Here is a 15,748-nt window from a genome sequence, read left to right as displayed (position 1 = left end):
GCCTCGAGACATCCTCTGGCTCCGCAAGGGTTAAAAGAGCCAATTTCAGCTGCACAGGGACTCTCATACGGATATTTGAGGTGAATTTGGGCTGAGAGCGGAACGTGAAACCACTTTCGCCTTTTAACTGACCGAATCAACGTTTTTGCATTAAAGCAGCCGTAAGCCACGAGAGGTCATAAAATACAGTAATTCTTCTTAAATTAAAAGATGTTTTTAGGCATAACGCAAAGTGGCGAATATGAGAAAAGCCAACAATGCATAGCGATATTGGCTAGGCTGGTTAATCAACCAATTTCAGTTTCCCATTTGTTAATGTTAAATTCTATATTTATTGAACAATAGAAAATGTTCAAATAAATTCTACATAAACAAATAGTGTATGAAATGCATGTTTGTGCGATTCTATTATTTTTATTTAAATAACGTAGTAAATATGCAATTTTATTACATTTCAGATAATGTTATAGAATTTGATTGAACGACGTACAAATACCTTATTTGAATTGAATGACGTTAAGTGAAATAAATTGATCATCTACATGTAGGAACAATGTGCAGACACACTGACCTCTCACACAATGCAGTTTGTCTTAGAGAAAGAAAGAAAGAAAACCTAATGAAAGGTACATGAACAAGAGGAACTCAAGTTGAGGGGGACTACTGAAAGAGAGATCACTGGAGCCTATCAGATGGACGGAGGTAGAGAGAGGATGACAGTCAACCGCATGCAATGCTGGGATGGTCCTGAGCATGACAAGAGTTAGGCAGTAGCAGCAGCCATTTGCTTTCAGTTAGAAAGCAAAGGTGAAAAGTAGAGAGAGATCCTTGAAAATTAAAATCAAAATCCCCTCTCATAACAGTGCGCCACAAAGGACAAAGTTATGATTAAAAATCCCACAACAGGTGCTGTATCATGCAGAATCATTAACTTGCATACCTGGGCCCATTCTATTCATCCTTGTTGCACTTTAGAAAAAAAAGTGGTCTATGTAAGTTTTACAGCGTTTAAGGCAAGTAACAGGTCTCAAACAGAACTGACATATCCCTAAATTTTTAGGTTAATATTTATTTTACACTAATGGGAAATGATTCTTATGAAACTTAATTTTATCCAATTTAAAAAAATGAGTATTGTAAAACTCTTGGAAAGGACACAATGTGCTTCTCAAATCTAGAAAAATAGATCACGCTAACTAATATAACCTATCTTCTAAAGGGGGGGGGGGGGGGGGTTGCTTACGATCTCTAAACGTTGAATTAACTTTTAGGAACTTTTAAAAGATCCACACTTAAATGATCCAAAATTTCTATGCACACCATAGGGGTTTCTGCACCTGCAAGGCATGTAGGGATGGTGTGAAACCATTTATGCTATGATAATGTCTCTAAACCCTACCTGGAACATAAAAAAAATCACTAGAGCATAACTAAAAAATAAGCCACTTACACAGACTGATGATGCAATTTGCAATTCTCACACATACAGACATGACATAATGATTGGACAAACAGGAAGGCAAGAAATTAATTAATGCTTTTTCCTCACTCTCCTATGTGGATTAAAGACCAAAAATGACTATATTACCTATACAACAAATGCTGATGGAAAAATGTGCCTCCATTTCTGGAGCTTATTAAGCTTAATAAATATTAACTAAACAGTTCTAGAGGTCTGCATGGGACCTGCAAATTTCATAGTGTCAGTCATTCATACACCTAAATTTAGTCCGGTGCTTTAAATCTAAACTGGTGCAGACTTTTGAAATGCAGACCTCTAGTTTACAGGTTGATTGTGTTTATACAAATGCAGCAGCGATATGCAGACATGGTCCTGGTTACGGTGCACTGGCGATGAGGCAATGATCAAATGGTCATAGAGTTGTGTGTGTGGTCAAGGCAAAGGCCACATGCACATAACAATGAAGCAAACTCACAAACAGAACATGGAACGCTGAGTACAAACACACACAGAGCATCCTTTCTGTACGAAGTGAGCTAAAACCACAGAAGTGAACAAACGCGCGCACACACACACTCACTCTGCTGGGTTAAAGAGAGAAATGAAGGCCAATTTACTTCTGTTTGTCACGGGCTTCACGTGCTTTGCTGCTGCAGTTCTGCCGGTTCGTGGCGGGGATGGAGTGAACAGACGAGCTCTTCTTGCTGGATGAATGAGAGGAGCGGGACAGGCTCACTCGGGACTGGCCCGCATTGTGGTCAAACTGCATCAGACAGAAGATCAGGTCTGTGGGCACCAGCTCAAACTCATAAGGCGGGTTTGTGATGACATATCTGCGCACATGGAAAAATGACACGCATGTTCAAGGATCTCATCTAAGAGGAAATAAAGCATTTAACTTGTTTTTAAGATTTCACCTGCACCACTTATAGTTTAACCACACAAGCTGGGATGGGAGAAAGCTCATGACTGATCTGAAAGTTTCCTCATAGCCATTGACTCCTAACACTGTTAATGATCATTCAGATGTGCCATATAGTCCCTTGTGTGCTTCATGAGAGGATCAGGATTCGTACAGTTGATTCCAATAGTCAAATGTTAGCATGTGGATAAGCTTACAGCTGAATTATACTAAGCACAAAATACATAGTGCACTTAATGAAAAAGATAAAAAATAGAAAATAACTTTTTACTACTGATTAAACCATATTTAAAAAAGTTTCCCCTCATTCTAACATTCTGGATAAAAATATTCAGAGCTTGCAAAATGAATTATGGGATAGCTTTATCCATGAAGGACACATGGCAGTGTCTAAAATGAGGCACACTACATTTAATGCTTTTAAAATAAGTCTCTTCATAAGGGCTGCATTTATTTGATCAAAAACAACGCAAAACGTGTGTGGAATGAAATTAGGATTAAAAAATTATATTTGAATATTTTGTAAGAATGTATTCCTGTTATGCAAAGCTGAATTTTCAGTAGCCTCTCCAGTCTTCAGTGTCACATGGCCCTTCAGAAATTATTCTAATATGCTGATTTGATGCTCAAAACAAATAGCATTTATAATATAAATATTATATTAATTAATTATATATTATCAATGTTGAAAAATATTTGAGTGGAAACTGGTCCTTTTTTCAGGATTCTTTGATGAAAAGAAAGCATTTATTTGAAATAAACATGATAAATGTATTGAAATGTATCAAAAGTGATAGACAAGTATTAATTTCCTTGAAAAAAAAAACCGTACCTTTTTAAATCGTACTTTTGAATAATAATTTATTTAAAATTTAATTTATTTACAAAAAAGGTACGCTTCTATAGTATGTTGCCTAGGTAGGGACCGCACACCTCACTAAGTGTTAGAAATGGGTTTATAATAATGTGGGTTTTATTGTTATTTCCCAGTAGTGAAGCTGGATTATAAGACTAGTGAAATAAAGAGCTACAACCCTACTGATAAAGAAATGAATAGGTAAAATGGACAGCTCACCTTTTTGTGCATGGGCTTGTTGTACCTAAATGTGCATCTCGCAATCTATAGATTCCAAAGCACAGCATGTTGTATGTTTTTAATGCTTTACAAAATAAGTCTCCGTAGCAACCACCATCCTGAAAAAGAACACACAATAGTGCTTTAATTGTTCATTCATAACATTCAAATAAGCTTATGCTTATTTAGGCATGACAGACTCATCCATTGCATCTGTATCCTAGTGTAATGTCTACACTTCTATAATGAAGCATGTGACATTACTTAGTGCTGGATAGTAACTGAGTACATGTAATCTGGTTTACGTAATCAGATTGCAAAAATTAAAGTACTTTTAATTAGATTATATTACATTTTATTAAAGGGGTCCTATTATGCTTTTTCACTTTTTGAATTTGTCAGTGTGTAGTGTGTATGTTTGGGCATAAAAATATCTATAAATTTACAAATCTCCAAAACAAAAAAAAGTCCACTCCAAAGGGAGATATTTTGTTTTTAGAAAATCTCATTTTCAAGAACTACAACGAACGGCTCGTTTGGACTAACAAGTTGTTTTCCTGTATTTGTGATATCACAAAAATAAATCCCGCCTACTGAAATTGGATTGGTTGGCGGGTGGGGAGAACGCTTGGATGAGCACTGCACGTTTCAAAAGCGAAACCCGGTGCGGGTGTTTTTAATATCACTGTATTTCTGAAGGAAACCGACTGTCTTCAGAACATTTTGGATGTCACTTTCATTTAATCTCACATGTAATGTCTGATAAAGCAGCGTTTAGAGCTCTGCTTTGTGTACAGCGTTACCAGGAAAACTGCGATTTTCGAAAAATAATGCGATTTTCGAACCACCAAGCATGAGAGCATGTTCTAGTACACCCCCAAAACAAAATCAAGACTTTGTGAAAGAGGATAATAGGACCCCTTTAACACAATGACAGTACATTATGCATAATTTATTGCTTTACCCCAGTAATTTTTTTTTTTCTTTTAAATTTTCCTCTCTTAAAAATTAACCTCTCTCTTATTTATGGAAGTTACTAAATACTGGCGATGCATAGCTGTGAAATACTTTGACTTAATCATATACAGTTCACATCATATTGACGTAAAACTAATTATTGATATTGGAAGTCTGGACAAAAATATTTAAAACCTGGAATACTTTGGCCATGTAATTTCATGTTTTCATGTTAGTAATGTAATAGTCAGACTGCATTACCTGATGTGTAATCCAGATAATGTTACTAACTACAATTTACTTCATGTAACGTAATCTACTCAGCACTGGATACAGAAATACCTTGAAAGATTTAAGGCAGCGTTATTTTTTTTACCCACAGACTTTGCGTGTTCAGCTCGTTCACTTTACATTAGCAGGCAGGGGAGGCATCGGACAGGGAACGAGCCCTGTTGGGGAAAGTGCCAAAACGTGTCAGCTCCTCTTAACCGTCCACTTACCCCCAAGTCTGCGAAGGGCCCATCGTAGAGGGCCAGCTGGGCGACCCGACACCTGTCCCTGTTAGCCAGCGTCTGCGGCGTGCTGTAGCCACCTCTCAGCGCGTTCTCCTCAGCCAGCAGGCCCTCCAGCTCCGGAGTGGCGCCTCCCGTGACCAGCGTCCGGATCAGGGTGAGGATATTATCATTGAAGTATGTCTGCCAAGATAAAGGAGAGGATCTGGACGTGAGCGCCATTAGAGTCACAACTCAAGACAGTCAGTATTTTGGAGCTGTCCCGAGCAGTTATCTAGACCCTGATCTGTCTCTTCTCATTTCACTCCCTGGGAAGGGAAGAGACACGGGAATGCAATTACGCCAGCTGTTGTTGTTGTTGTCGTCGTCTCCTCCCCACGCACATTCATTTTGGTAACACCAGCCACGCTTAACAGGGGAGCGTTTTGCACACGAGGACATTTTAATTATCATTATTGTAGCTAATTGTAGATTACATACAAAGAAGAATAGATCTCATAACACAAGTCGGGGACATTTATCTTGTACAGTGGGGACCACTCGTGAAAGTTTTTGCATTTTTTAACAGTTTAGATTAATAGTTGAATATGTTTGCTTAAATGATAATATGTTTATATGTTATCCTGCATTTGTTAACATGGTCAGTGTCACAATTTTAATTATGAAATGGAATTTATTCCTGTGATGACAAAGCTGTATTTTTAGCATCAAGTATTCAGTGTCACATAATCTTTCAGAAATCATTCTAAACAGCTGATTTGCTGCTCAAGAAACGTTCCTTATTATTATCCATGTTGAAAACATTTGTGTAATATTGTTTTGTGGAAACTTTGATAATTTTTTCTGACCCAGGATTCTTTATTGAATAGAAAGAACAGTATTTATTTTTGAAATCGGAATCTTTTGTAACATTACAAATGTATTTACTGTCACATTTGATCAATTTAATATGCCTATGTTGAATAAAAGTATTAATTTCCTTAAAATGTCGCTGACCCCAGACTTTCTAACAGTAGTGTATTTTAAATCCTAAAATTTTATCTTAATATCAAGTTTCAATCAGATTCTGCATCCTTGACTTTTAAAGTGGTTTCTGACTTGTGGACCTCGCTGTATCTTGTCCATCAAATGTTCTTCAGTGTCACTGATGATAAAGTTGTCAAATGATTAACGTATAAAAATAAAAGATTCCACTAAGATCACAAGGTCGTTTGTGTGAGCACCAGAGGGCTGTGTCGCCGTGAGCTTGCGCTAGAGTGACACCTCTCCGGGCCCCTGACAGCAGCATTCAGCCGAATGATGGATGAGTGCTGTCTATTGGCAGGCTTCACCTTTGTCCACAGTGAAATGCACTTGGAGGCTGCTTTGTTCTAGCTTCACTCAAAGTGAAAGGTACTGGAATTAAGCCGTAATATGGATAAGGGGATAGCAGCGGTCGTAGGTGATGAGGGTGAAGAAAAGAAGAAGAGAGAACGGGGAAAAAGGTATCTTTCCTAATCTACCCAAGATGACATTGTTAGGAGATTAGAGCATTTGGACCCCATAGCAGCCCACCTTTGCGTGTCAAGGCATGCCATTAAAGCAAACTTGAGCACTTACCTTGTTAAAAGATCTAATAAGACTCTTGAAAGTTCATTTCATGACACATTATATGAGGATTTCTTGGCAGCAACTTTCCTTTTGATGTCACTGCCGCTGACAGTGCTGTCTGATCAATGTGGCATTTCATTTACCAACCTCTGCCTACTGGTAACGCCTGAGCCCTACATCTAAAGCACTGCACAGCCGGAGGATGTCTCTTTCCTATACATTATTTCAGAGGATTAGCAGTGAGACATGCCTTCATGTAATTCTATATGACATGCCATGATGGGAGAGAAATGACTGTGCACCTTTTGACAGGTTGCTTTGTTCACCAAATCACTGGCTGCTTTTGAATACGAACGGAAAGATCATCTGAAGTCTAGTAGATAATATGAAGAATCCTTCACACAATGAAAGGATCTGAATCGACTTATTCTGCAGGGATAATTTCTTTAACGGATTTATGTATGCTAATCTGTTTAAAAGGAATTTAAATCAGTAAATAGGTGTCAGCGTGGCAGCTGTTTAACCACTAACTCACCGCACTCATCAGGGAGTCCAACACGCTGATGGCAAACGCGGTACCGCAGGCAAAAGGCTGGGTCAGATACAGCTCTGTATCTGGGTCGTCGTCGTCGTCTTGGTCCAAAAATTGAACGTTGGAGTCATTCACTGCAGCACAGAGAGAGACGGTTTACAACCAGGCAAAACAACTGTGCACAAGAGTCAATCAATGGCCTTCAAAGGGTGAAGTGGAGTGGCTCACCAACCAGCAAAAAACAGGTTAATGAAATCAAATAAACAATGAGCAAAAAAAACTGCATGCACTTCAGTGGGCATGCATTCTGGAGATTAATACAGGTTGAAATAGTGATATCTGCACAATGCAGAAACCAAAAATGGTGGATCTAACTTGAATCTGAATAACTTGGAAGGGATAGTTTACACAACAATTTCTGTTTCTGAGAGAAGTTGTGATGTCTGATGTGTAAATGGTTCGTTCTTTGGAGCCAGATGTTTTCAATGAATCACTTCACAAAACTGATTTGGATAGTTTGTTTATAAATTGGACTGATCCAGATTACTGACTCGATAATTCAGTCACAGCAGTTAACAGATCACTAAAGGGGAAGCTCATCAGTAAATGAAGACTTACATTTTTCTTTGTTTGTTTCTCATACAGCTATTGTATGACTTCAAAAGATGTGGGATATTGTATACAAGTATTATGACCTACTTTTATTAAGCTTTTGGATCCCTTTTTTAAACTTGAAAGCCTCAATCCCCATTCATCATAATTGCATGGAGAAGAGTGACTAGTATAATTCTTTGAAATTTCTCTTTTTGTGTTGTACCAAAGAAAGATAGTTCCACATATCTGGAACAACACAAAGATCTATGAATGATGACAGAATTTTTATTTTTGGGTAAACTATTACTTGACTTTTTTTGACAATTGCAAATCACTTCAAGTTACAGAGCACTCTTTTATCAGAAAAATGTAAAAATGTAGGTCCACTTATATAAAAGAACCCGCTTTTAAACATTGGTGCTGGACAGCAGCAGCAGTCAGATTGCTTTGAGGCTATTGTGTATGGTCTCAGCGGCCAATGTATAGAGACAATGCCCTGAAATCCCGCTCGGTTTGAACACAGCCTCACACAATCTTTGTTTCACCCCCTTTCAAAATCTATGCTTCAGAGATTAGGGCCAGCACCAAAATAAATAAATAAAAATAAACAGCTTAAAGCAAGGTTTGATCTGTTTTTTTTTTTTTTTCTAATTTGATTTCTTCCCAGACTTCCTGTGAGCTAAGGAAGAGAATTGTCAGTCTTTCAGACAGGCCGCTGATGAAAAGGAGCCTGGGCCAGAGAACTGAACTGCAGGGAGATGCTATGGAAACAGCCACAAGGACAGACTCGCATGATCAAAGGCCTAGTGATGCTCTGAGAAAGAAAGAAAAAAAATCCTTAAAAAAAGGCCAAAAACAAGAGTCAATTTCAACCAGAACTAAGGATAAAAATGTGTTCAAAGTGATGCCATGGGAGCAGGCCTCAGCTGCAGCGAGAGAAATCAAGACAAGCCGATGAAGGAGGCAGTGCATCAGAGTAGCAGAGGACAAAGGCGCAGCTTACCCAGTTCTGTTATCATTTGTATGTTGGTTCCACTGTTTTTTTCCTGACTGAATGAAACCAAAGGCAGTAGTTTGCCAGGCTTAGCTAATGATGATAAAACAGTGTTGAGGGGAGACAGTTATTGAAACAAGTTCAAAGCCAGAGAAAGAGAAAGCATAAACGAGAGTATCATGTCAAGAGTGGGATTAGAAATCTAAAGGTACAGTGTCAGGATGAAGCGCTTCTGTGAGAACTCCATGGTACAGTTCGGCCGTGTTTGTTCATGATAACGGGGATGTCGTGCAGGCTTAGGTATCTAACTACACTGCAAATAGGGGAAAGATTACTATGAACCATTTAGAAGAGAAAATTAATCGCTCTCAACATGTTTTTCAACATGTTTCTGGTGTAATCGCACATTTTCCAACACTAAAACTGCAGGCCTGATTTACCAAGCGCTCCGTTTACAGTCAATGATTCGCTCGTGTGGAGAATCTGCTGATAAAGTTGTTGTTTCAAAAAGTAGCGGTAAATTATGTTGGGTTGCATTTTACGCTACCTTTAGGCAAAACATTTTTCAATCTGCACAAAGAACTTCTGAGTTGAGTTATAGCAAAAACTTAGTATAGTTTGATCCACTGAACAGATGACAGTATGCTGTGTGACAAGAATATGAAAAAGAAATGGATGAAAAAAAGAAAAGAAAATGATTGGAGAAAAGCCAAGACTTCAGGTGATGCAGCAATGAAAACAGTTGCAGCTGAAGAGTGATCGACCCATGTGGGGTTTTTTAAATGGCTGATGGTGTATTTATATAAAAAAAATGTAATGGTGACAAAACTGTGTACATTTTACACAATATTTACTTAGAAATGACCACAATTTTGATATATACATAATATAAATATATACACTACAGTTCAAAAGTTTGGGGTCAGGGATGCAGTCTCTTATGTTCACCAATGCTGAATTCATCAAAACAACTGTTTTCTATTTTAATATATTTTAAAATGTCTTTTTTTTTATGATGCAAATCTGAATTTTCAGCAGCCATTACACAAGTTTTCAGTGTCACATAATCTTTCAGAAAATATTTTAATATATTAATTTTAGTGCTTGAGAAATATTTTATTTTATTATTATTGATGCTGAAAACAGTTATGCGATTTTTTTAAGTATCGATCATTCCAAAAGAACAATTTAATTAAAATTCCTATGTAACTATGGAAAATATTGTACAGTCACTTATAAATTCTAAATGTATACATCATTTAAAAAAACTGCCCCCACAATTCTGAACGGTAGTAGGTAGGGGTGGGCGATATGGGAAAAATATCATATCACGATTTTTTATAGAAATATCACGATTCACGATTTTTATCCCGATTCTTTGTTAGTTTTACTATTTTGGTTTTACAAGTTGTCTGAGCATTACAGCCAAACTAGAAAGACAAAGATGCATGGCAGATATTTAGGCCAAAGTGGGTGAAGATAAAAAATCTTTGTCATTATTTTATTTTTCTTATTAAAAAATAAGAACAAAGATACACATTACAAATACACATAATATACAAATAAAACAAACAGTGCTTTATTTCCAGGTACAATAGGTGTATTTAGCAGAGCATTCAATGAAATTGAATGAACAAATATAAAAATAAAACACTAGATAGACTGATTCCTAAAGCAACTGTATTAAAGTTTTTCAGTCAAGAATAGTGAGTGATTTTTCTCTTTGTGTTTTGTTGTTTTGTTAACATTAAATGAATAGTTCCCCCACAAATTAATATTCTGTCATCTGTCTGTCAATTCTGTCATAATGTTGTATTTTTATATCATCATTTACTCAAAAGTTGTTTTAAACCGGAATGAGTTTCTTTCTTCTGCTGAACATTTATAAATGCCATTTTGAAGAAGGTGGAAAACCAAACAGTTGCTGGTCCTCAGTGACTTCCATAGGATTTTTCTTTCCTACTATCAAAGTCAATGTAGACCAGCAACTGTTTGGTTTTCCACTGAGTAAATAATGACAGAAATTCAATTTTAGGGTGAACTATCCCTTTAATGACAGTCGACAGCATGTTTAGTGTCCTGTCCCTTTAAGAGCTGCACGCATCTAATATACAGTACAGGCACGCATCCGTTTCTCTCTTAACTATTTACTTTCATTTTAGAGATAACCAACTCAGTCTGTATGTAAACCTTGTGTGTTTTGACAGTATTAGCGCAAAATATAACTTAGTTGAGTAATCAGGCGCTGTTAGACAGGCGTTTTAGTGCGCGTGCTTCAGGTGTATCCGCTCAGAACAAGCGCACGTCAGACCAGCGCGCGAATTAAACATTTAACCAGCAAGGCTTGTATGCAAATAATGTACTTTTGCGATCGCGAATAAGTGCAGTGTCCTGTCTGAGTAACTCTACTGCTGTATGTCGTGTTGTACAGTACATAGAGACGGCGGCGCCAGAACTGTATTTGACAATGTGCGCGGTAGCGCGATACTACGATATTTCTTCAAAAGCAGATCGTGGAGACATTTTTATCGTCTACGATCAAAAATCGTCATATCGCACACCCCTAGTAGTAGGTATATCAACAATTGAAATTCATTTAATTTTATAACTGATTTATGCGTGCAATGTATTCCTTTACTTATTCAGTGTTGGCATGTGAATGTTTTTTTTTTATATATACTCATAAAAAAACATTTTAGATTTAGCTTCCCGTCAGCAATGAATATTCACAGGAAATCATAATTTAAGCAACGGCCAATTCACATCACTATAAACAGTGCAACTCATGTTAACTACACTATTATAATGTCTACAATTCTTGAGAGTATTATTAGCTTGAAAATCCAGCTCTTACTTCTTGAATTACAGAAGGACATTGCCAAGAGGCTGAAAACATCCTCTCAACTCAAAGTCAAAGTCTCGCTTTTAAATGAGTCAATGTCAAGTATTAGTCAACGTCTTTAATGACAGATGATATGGAGAGCTTTCATATAAGATTATACTGATTATTCTTAAGTTGCTCTTTCTTCTTTTTTGAATATTTGTTTCACCTCTACCAATATGCCAGAAACCTTTAGTAAATCAGGCCCCATGTGTCCAAGATGTAGGACTTTGCAACCCCCCAGAGAGGAGGACTTCTGGATCTCGTGTTAAGAGGACAGAAGTACATACGTGTTTTGCATGAAGTTTTAAGCGTCTGTGAGGCCCTTTCTCTTTTGCAGCCTTTCTAGTGTAACTCGCTGTAATTGGGTCAGTGGAGAGTTGGAGCGACCGGTCTCTGGTGCTTTAGTGCCCTCTGAGATCTAAAACTTTCATGAGTCCCCCCACCATGGCAATAGTGCCACCCTCATTGTTATTTATAAATGTATCCATTTTGCTACTACATGTTTTTTTTCTCTCCTTACAAGTCTAGGTCTCTTCCAGTGCATTAAAGGCACAACTGATGAGGACACGACATTGACCAAGTCCGTGAAATATTCAGGTGCGCCATTACACACATCACAGACACACATTTCATAAGGAACACATCAGCGTGGCTTGATACGGGAGTTTAGATTCTAATCACACTTGACTTTGACATGTAAGCAGTATGAGTGCAGTCGCCTCTCACCAAGTTCAGTTATGATCGGGATGTTTGATCCCGTGGTGATGGATGCCTGCCGCACTAAGCCGTGCACTGGACTGTTATCTGGAGATGACCTGTCCATCCCTGGAGGTGTGAAACCTGGAAGAGAAAGAGGAAGCGTTTTACCCAGCTTATGGTGCCAAAATGGATTCAAGGTTTGCAATGGTGACCAAACCAGTAGCATAACAGTCAGGCCATGCAAATAAGATTTTCTTGCTATAATGCTAAATGTGGTGAACATATAGTAGAGTTTGTGGTGGCAGGATACAAGCGGATTGTCCAAAACAGTGAAATACAGATCTTCCGCTTTTAAGGGTCAGCTCAGGCATATTTAGCATTTGCTGCCTTCCATCAACTAGCAGGTATAAATTTTATATGCTGTTCATTTTGTTACCATAAAACTGGTGAAGTGGATCCTGAAATCCTTTTATGTGAAATGCCATGAAATACAAGCAGGAGCGACAAGAGTATGAATTCACATGACTTGACACTTTTGCATTTCCTCAAGCTGACAAGTAAACACTTTAAATCAGTAATGCTATATGCATAATGCATTGGCCCTGTTTTGACATCCATCGACTGGAGAAAAATGCAAGCGTATAGTTTTTACAGTGACAAACATAATGCGGGGAAAATATTCAGGTCACAAAGTTTTCAAGGGTTGCAGGATTCTGTACAGGGGTTGTCCTTCTCAATGGGGAAGTTCAATAGACTAGCTCTCTCTGTAGCTCTAAACAAAAGAATATACAACAGAGTCTTAAATGTGCAGAGAATAATCCCGTCTCCTGTTGTGTGAATTGTGAAGACATCAGATATGCAGTGACAGTCAGAGTCGACCATCTGGCATACTGAAAAGCATTTTAGCATTAGCTGATAAATAAGAGCAATTGGATACCAATAAACAAGAGCAATGCTACTGTTGATTGTACTTTTTTGTTGTTGTTGTTTTTTTCTCTCTCACTCTTTTTTGGTATTGGTATTTTACACTGTAAATCTTCTGAACAATTCAATGCAAGATTATTCTGAATATACATGAATATCGAATATACATGTAAGAATATTCAGAATTTGGTCATATTCTGTCATAACCAGATTAAGACATTATTCTGATCTCTATGAATAAACAGCTGGTTTGTGCCTGTATTAAGCAGAGTATTTTGAGTCATGATATTAGAATAATGACTGAAACTATTGTTAATTTCATTAACAAAATCATAATAAAAAAATATTTAATGACTTCGACAAGACGAAGACAAAACAACAGTGAATAATTAAACATTAACTGACTAAATTAACATACAATATCGTTGAGTTTGAAAAAAATTCTGCCAAAAAGAATTTGTCATCAAACCTTCTCAGTGACTAACTGTAGTTCTAAACTGAAAAAATCCAAACATAGATCTTGCCTATACTCTTTGCAATTGGGGTTTCTTTGATAAATGCACTTAAGCACCTTCTGTACCACAACACAACGTTTTTTGTTGTTGTTGTTTTAATAAAAAGACATTAATATAACTTAAAGCATAACTTAAAACATAAACAAAGATATTATGTTTGAGACTGTGATATTAAAGACAGTTGTCAATGAAGCAACAATATTGAAGACCATCTCCAGGACAGCATTTCCAGAATTGAAAAGCAGAAAAAGATTGTTTGTGTTTACAGTAGTTTATACAGATTTTGATATTTTTTTTTACAGAAATATCCCAATATAATTGAAATGTGTTAAAACTGTCTACTATCTTTTAACATTTGACATAAAAAAAAAAAATCTAATTTAAGGCCATTATTTCAAGCCTAAGCACATTTCACTTGGTCTTGTGCAACTGTGTTTATTGTTGCACATCGATCACACTTCATAAAGTTATACACCCTTCAAACAGACATACACACAAACCTTAAATTCATGCTCTAAATTCTGCCTTGTGTTGTAGTTTTCAATAGTAATGCATTATGTAGCTTGGACTTTGTGTACTTTATTAAAAACCCCCTAAAGCACTTCTAGTAGTGCCCTGTGTAGTACTTTCTCCTGCCAAAAGGCTATCTGATTTATTCAATAACACCTTCTGCAAGTTTAACAAGCCTCACTGAAACGACGAGGTGCTGAGGGCAAGAATATTTACAGAGATGATGTAGTATGATGTAATTTGTTACACCTCTATCTCAAAGATTTCAATACAATCATTTTTTTAATACATTTCTTATATGATCCTTCTGCCTTAAAGAAAATTAAATAATGATGTGTAATCATGTAACATTAATAAGATTGAGAATAATAAATAACTGTATGTTTGCCCAGTTGGAACTATAACCTGAAAGAAAAATAAATCCTTTGTTATTTCTATTGGTGCAAATGTTTACTTGGGAATAATCTGAGAACAAGAAAACTGTTCATTGCGGGATAAAATATGTTCTAATACGCTCAGTGTTATTGAAATAAATCTTTATTACACACCATTAGTCTGCTGTTGATCATGCCAGATGCTGAGTTAAATTAATTGAGAGCATAGTAATGACCAGGCCCGCATGGAATCAGTGCACAGATTTCCACTGAACTAGAAATGCCCATCAGTCACAAATTTCTACACATCCCCTGCCTCTCCTGCAATTTTATTTAATACTTTGGCTAATTTGATTATGTGTTCAGTCACCAACAAGGGTGCAGTACTCTCACTTAATACACTTTACAATGTTTAAATCCACAGAATTCCCCAAAATCAGCACAGATATAGCAAACCGATTCCTTCTGTGCCTGATAATAACATATTCTTCAACAGTATGATTAAAAGCTACAATCATCAACACAGAGGGATGTGCTCTTCCCATCACTACTACACACTGTTCAGCATGAGCCTTTGGGACAATTATGGGCACGTTTCATCTAAAAGCTGTCATTCTGAAGCTTTAAATCCATCTTTCTGTGCAAAAAGTGGATACTCAATAATGGTTGAAATGTTAATTGTTGTGGGCCAGCTTGTGCAGTGTGTGTAATTTACGTAATGAAGAGCAGCTGAGAAAGTGAAGCTGCTGATTTGTAAAGTCTGTTTAATGATGATGAATCCTGATGGGCACAAGAGGGTTACATGTTTATCTGAATGCATAAACAATCTGTTCGAGTCAATTTGTCGGCAAACAAATCTGCCGCGGTCCAGCAATTGGAGGCAAATATGCAATCTGCACAAAAACGTTAGGGATGCTTTTCAGAGCTTTGATTACAGTGGAAAAATATAATACACACTTGCTCAGAATTGCATGTGTATACTAATAATGAACATGCATATGCATGAAATGCTAAATTATTTGCATAAAGTGTCTAGTTATTGTGTTTCTAGATGCACAAACATATGAAACATGAGTCATGCTTTTATCCCTTGTTTTATTAAACCATTTGGGCATATAATTGGACCTTGTGTCTTTGAAAGCACACAGTAAATGACTGATTTCACAGTCCTAAGCTCTTGAGGAGTATGCGCCGTCTCTATGCG

The 15,748-nt window shown here is 37.0% G+C and overlaps 1 protein-coding gene across 4 annotated transcripts in view; it reads right to left on the bottom strand.

The window, feature by feature from the left end:
- The window catches only part of LOC306884548 (calcium-activated potassium channel subunit alpha-1a-like), a gene marked incomplete at its 3' end in the record, with an annotated part of 203,388 nt that overhangs the window by 4,157 nt on the left and 183,483 nt on the right, over positions 1-15,748 (bottom strand). For 2 of the 4 annotated variants that reach the window (XM_079440502.1, XM_079440501.1), the window contains exons 23-27: positions 12,249-12,362; positions 7,054-7,184; positions 4,917-5,111; positions 3,460-3,578; positions 2,080-2,295 (exon numbers count right to left, since the gene is read on the bottom strand). In XM_079440502.1, coding sequence (XP_079296628.1) covers positions 2,080-2,295; positions 3,460-3,578; positions 4,917-5,111; positions 7,054-7,184; positions 12,249-12,362 — 775 coding nt within the window. Of the gene's footprint in view, positions 1-940; positions 970-2,075; positions 2,296-3,459; positions 3,579-4,916; positions 5,112-7,053; positions 7,185-12,248; positions 12,363-15,748 lie in introns of those variants that run through there. The other 2 variants (XM_079440503.1, XM_079440504.1) reach the window with 2 other exon arrangements.

This window comes from Barbus barbus (assembly GCF_936440315.1).
Source record: "Barbus barbus genome assembly, chromosome: 18".
In the NCBI taxonomy this organism is placed as follows: domain Eukaryota; kingdom Metazoa; phylum Chordata; class Actinopteri; order Cypriniformes; family Cyprinidae; genus Barbus; species Barbus barbus.
Note: the sequence above shows the minus strand (reverse complement) of the source record. Positions and strands in the feature narration are given on the sequence as shown.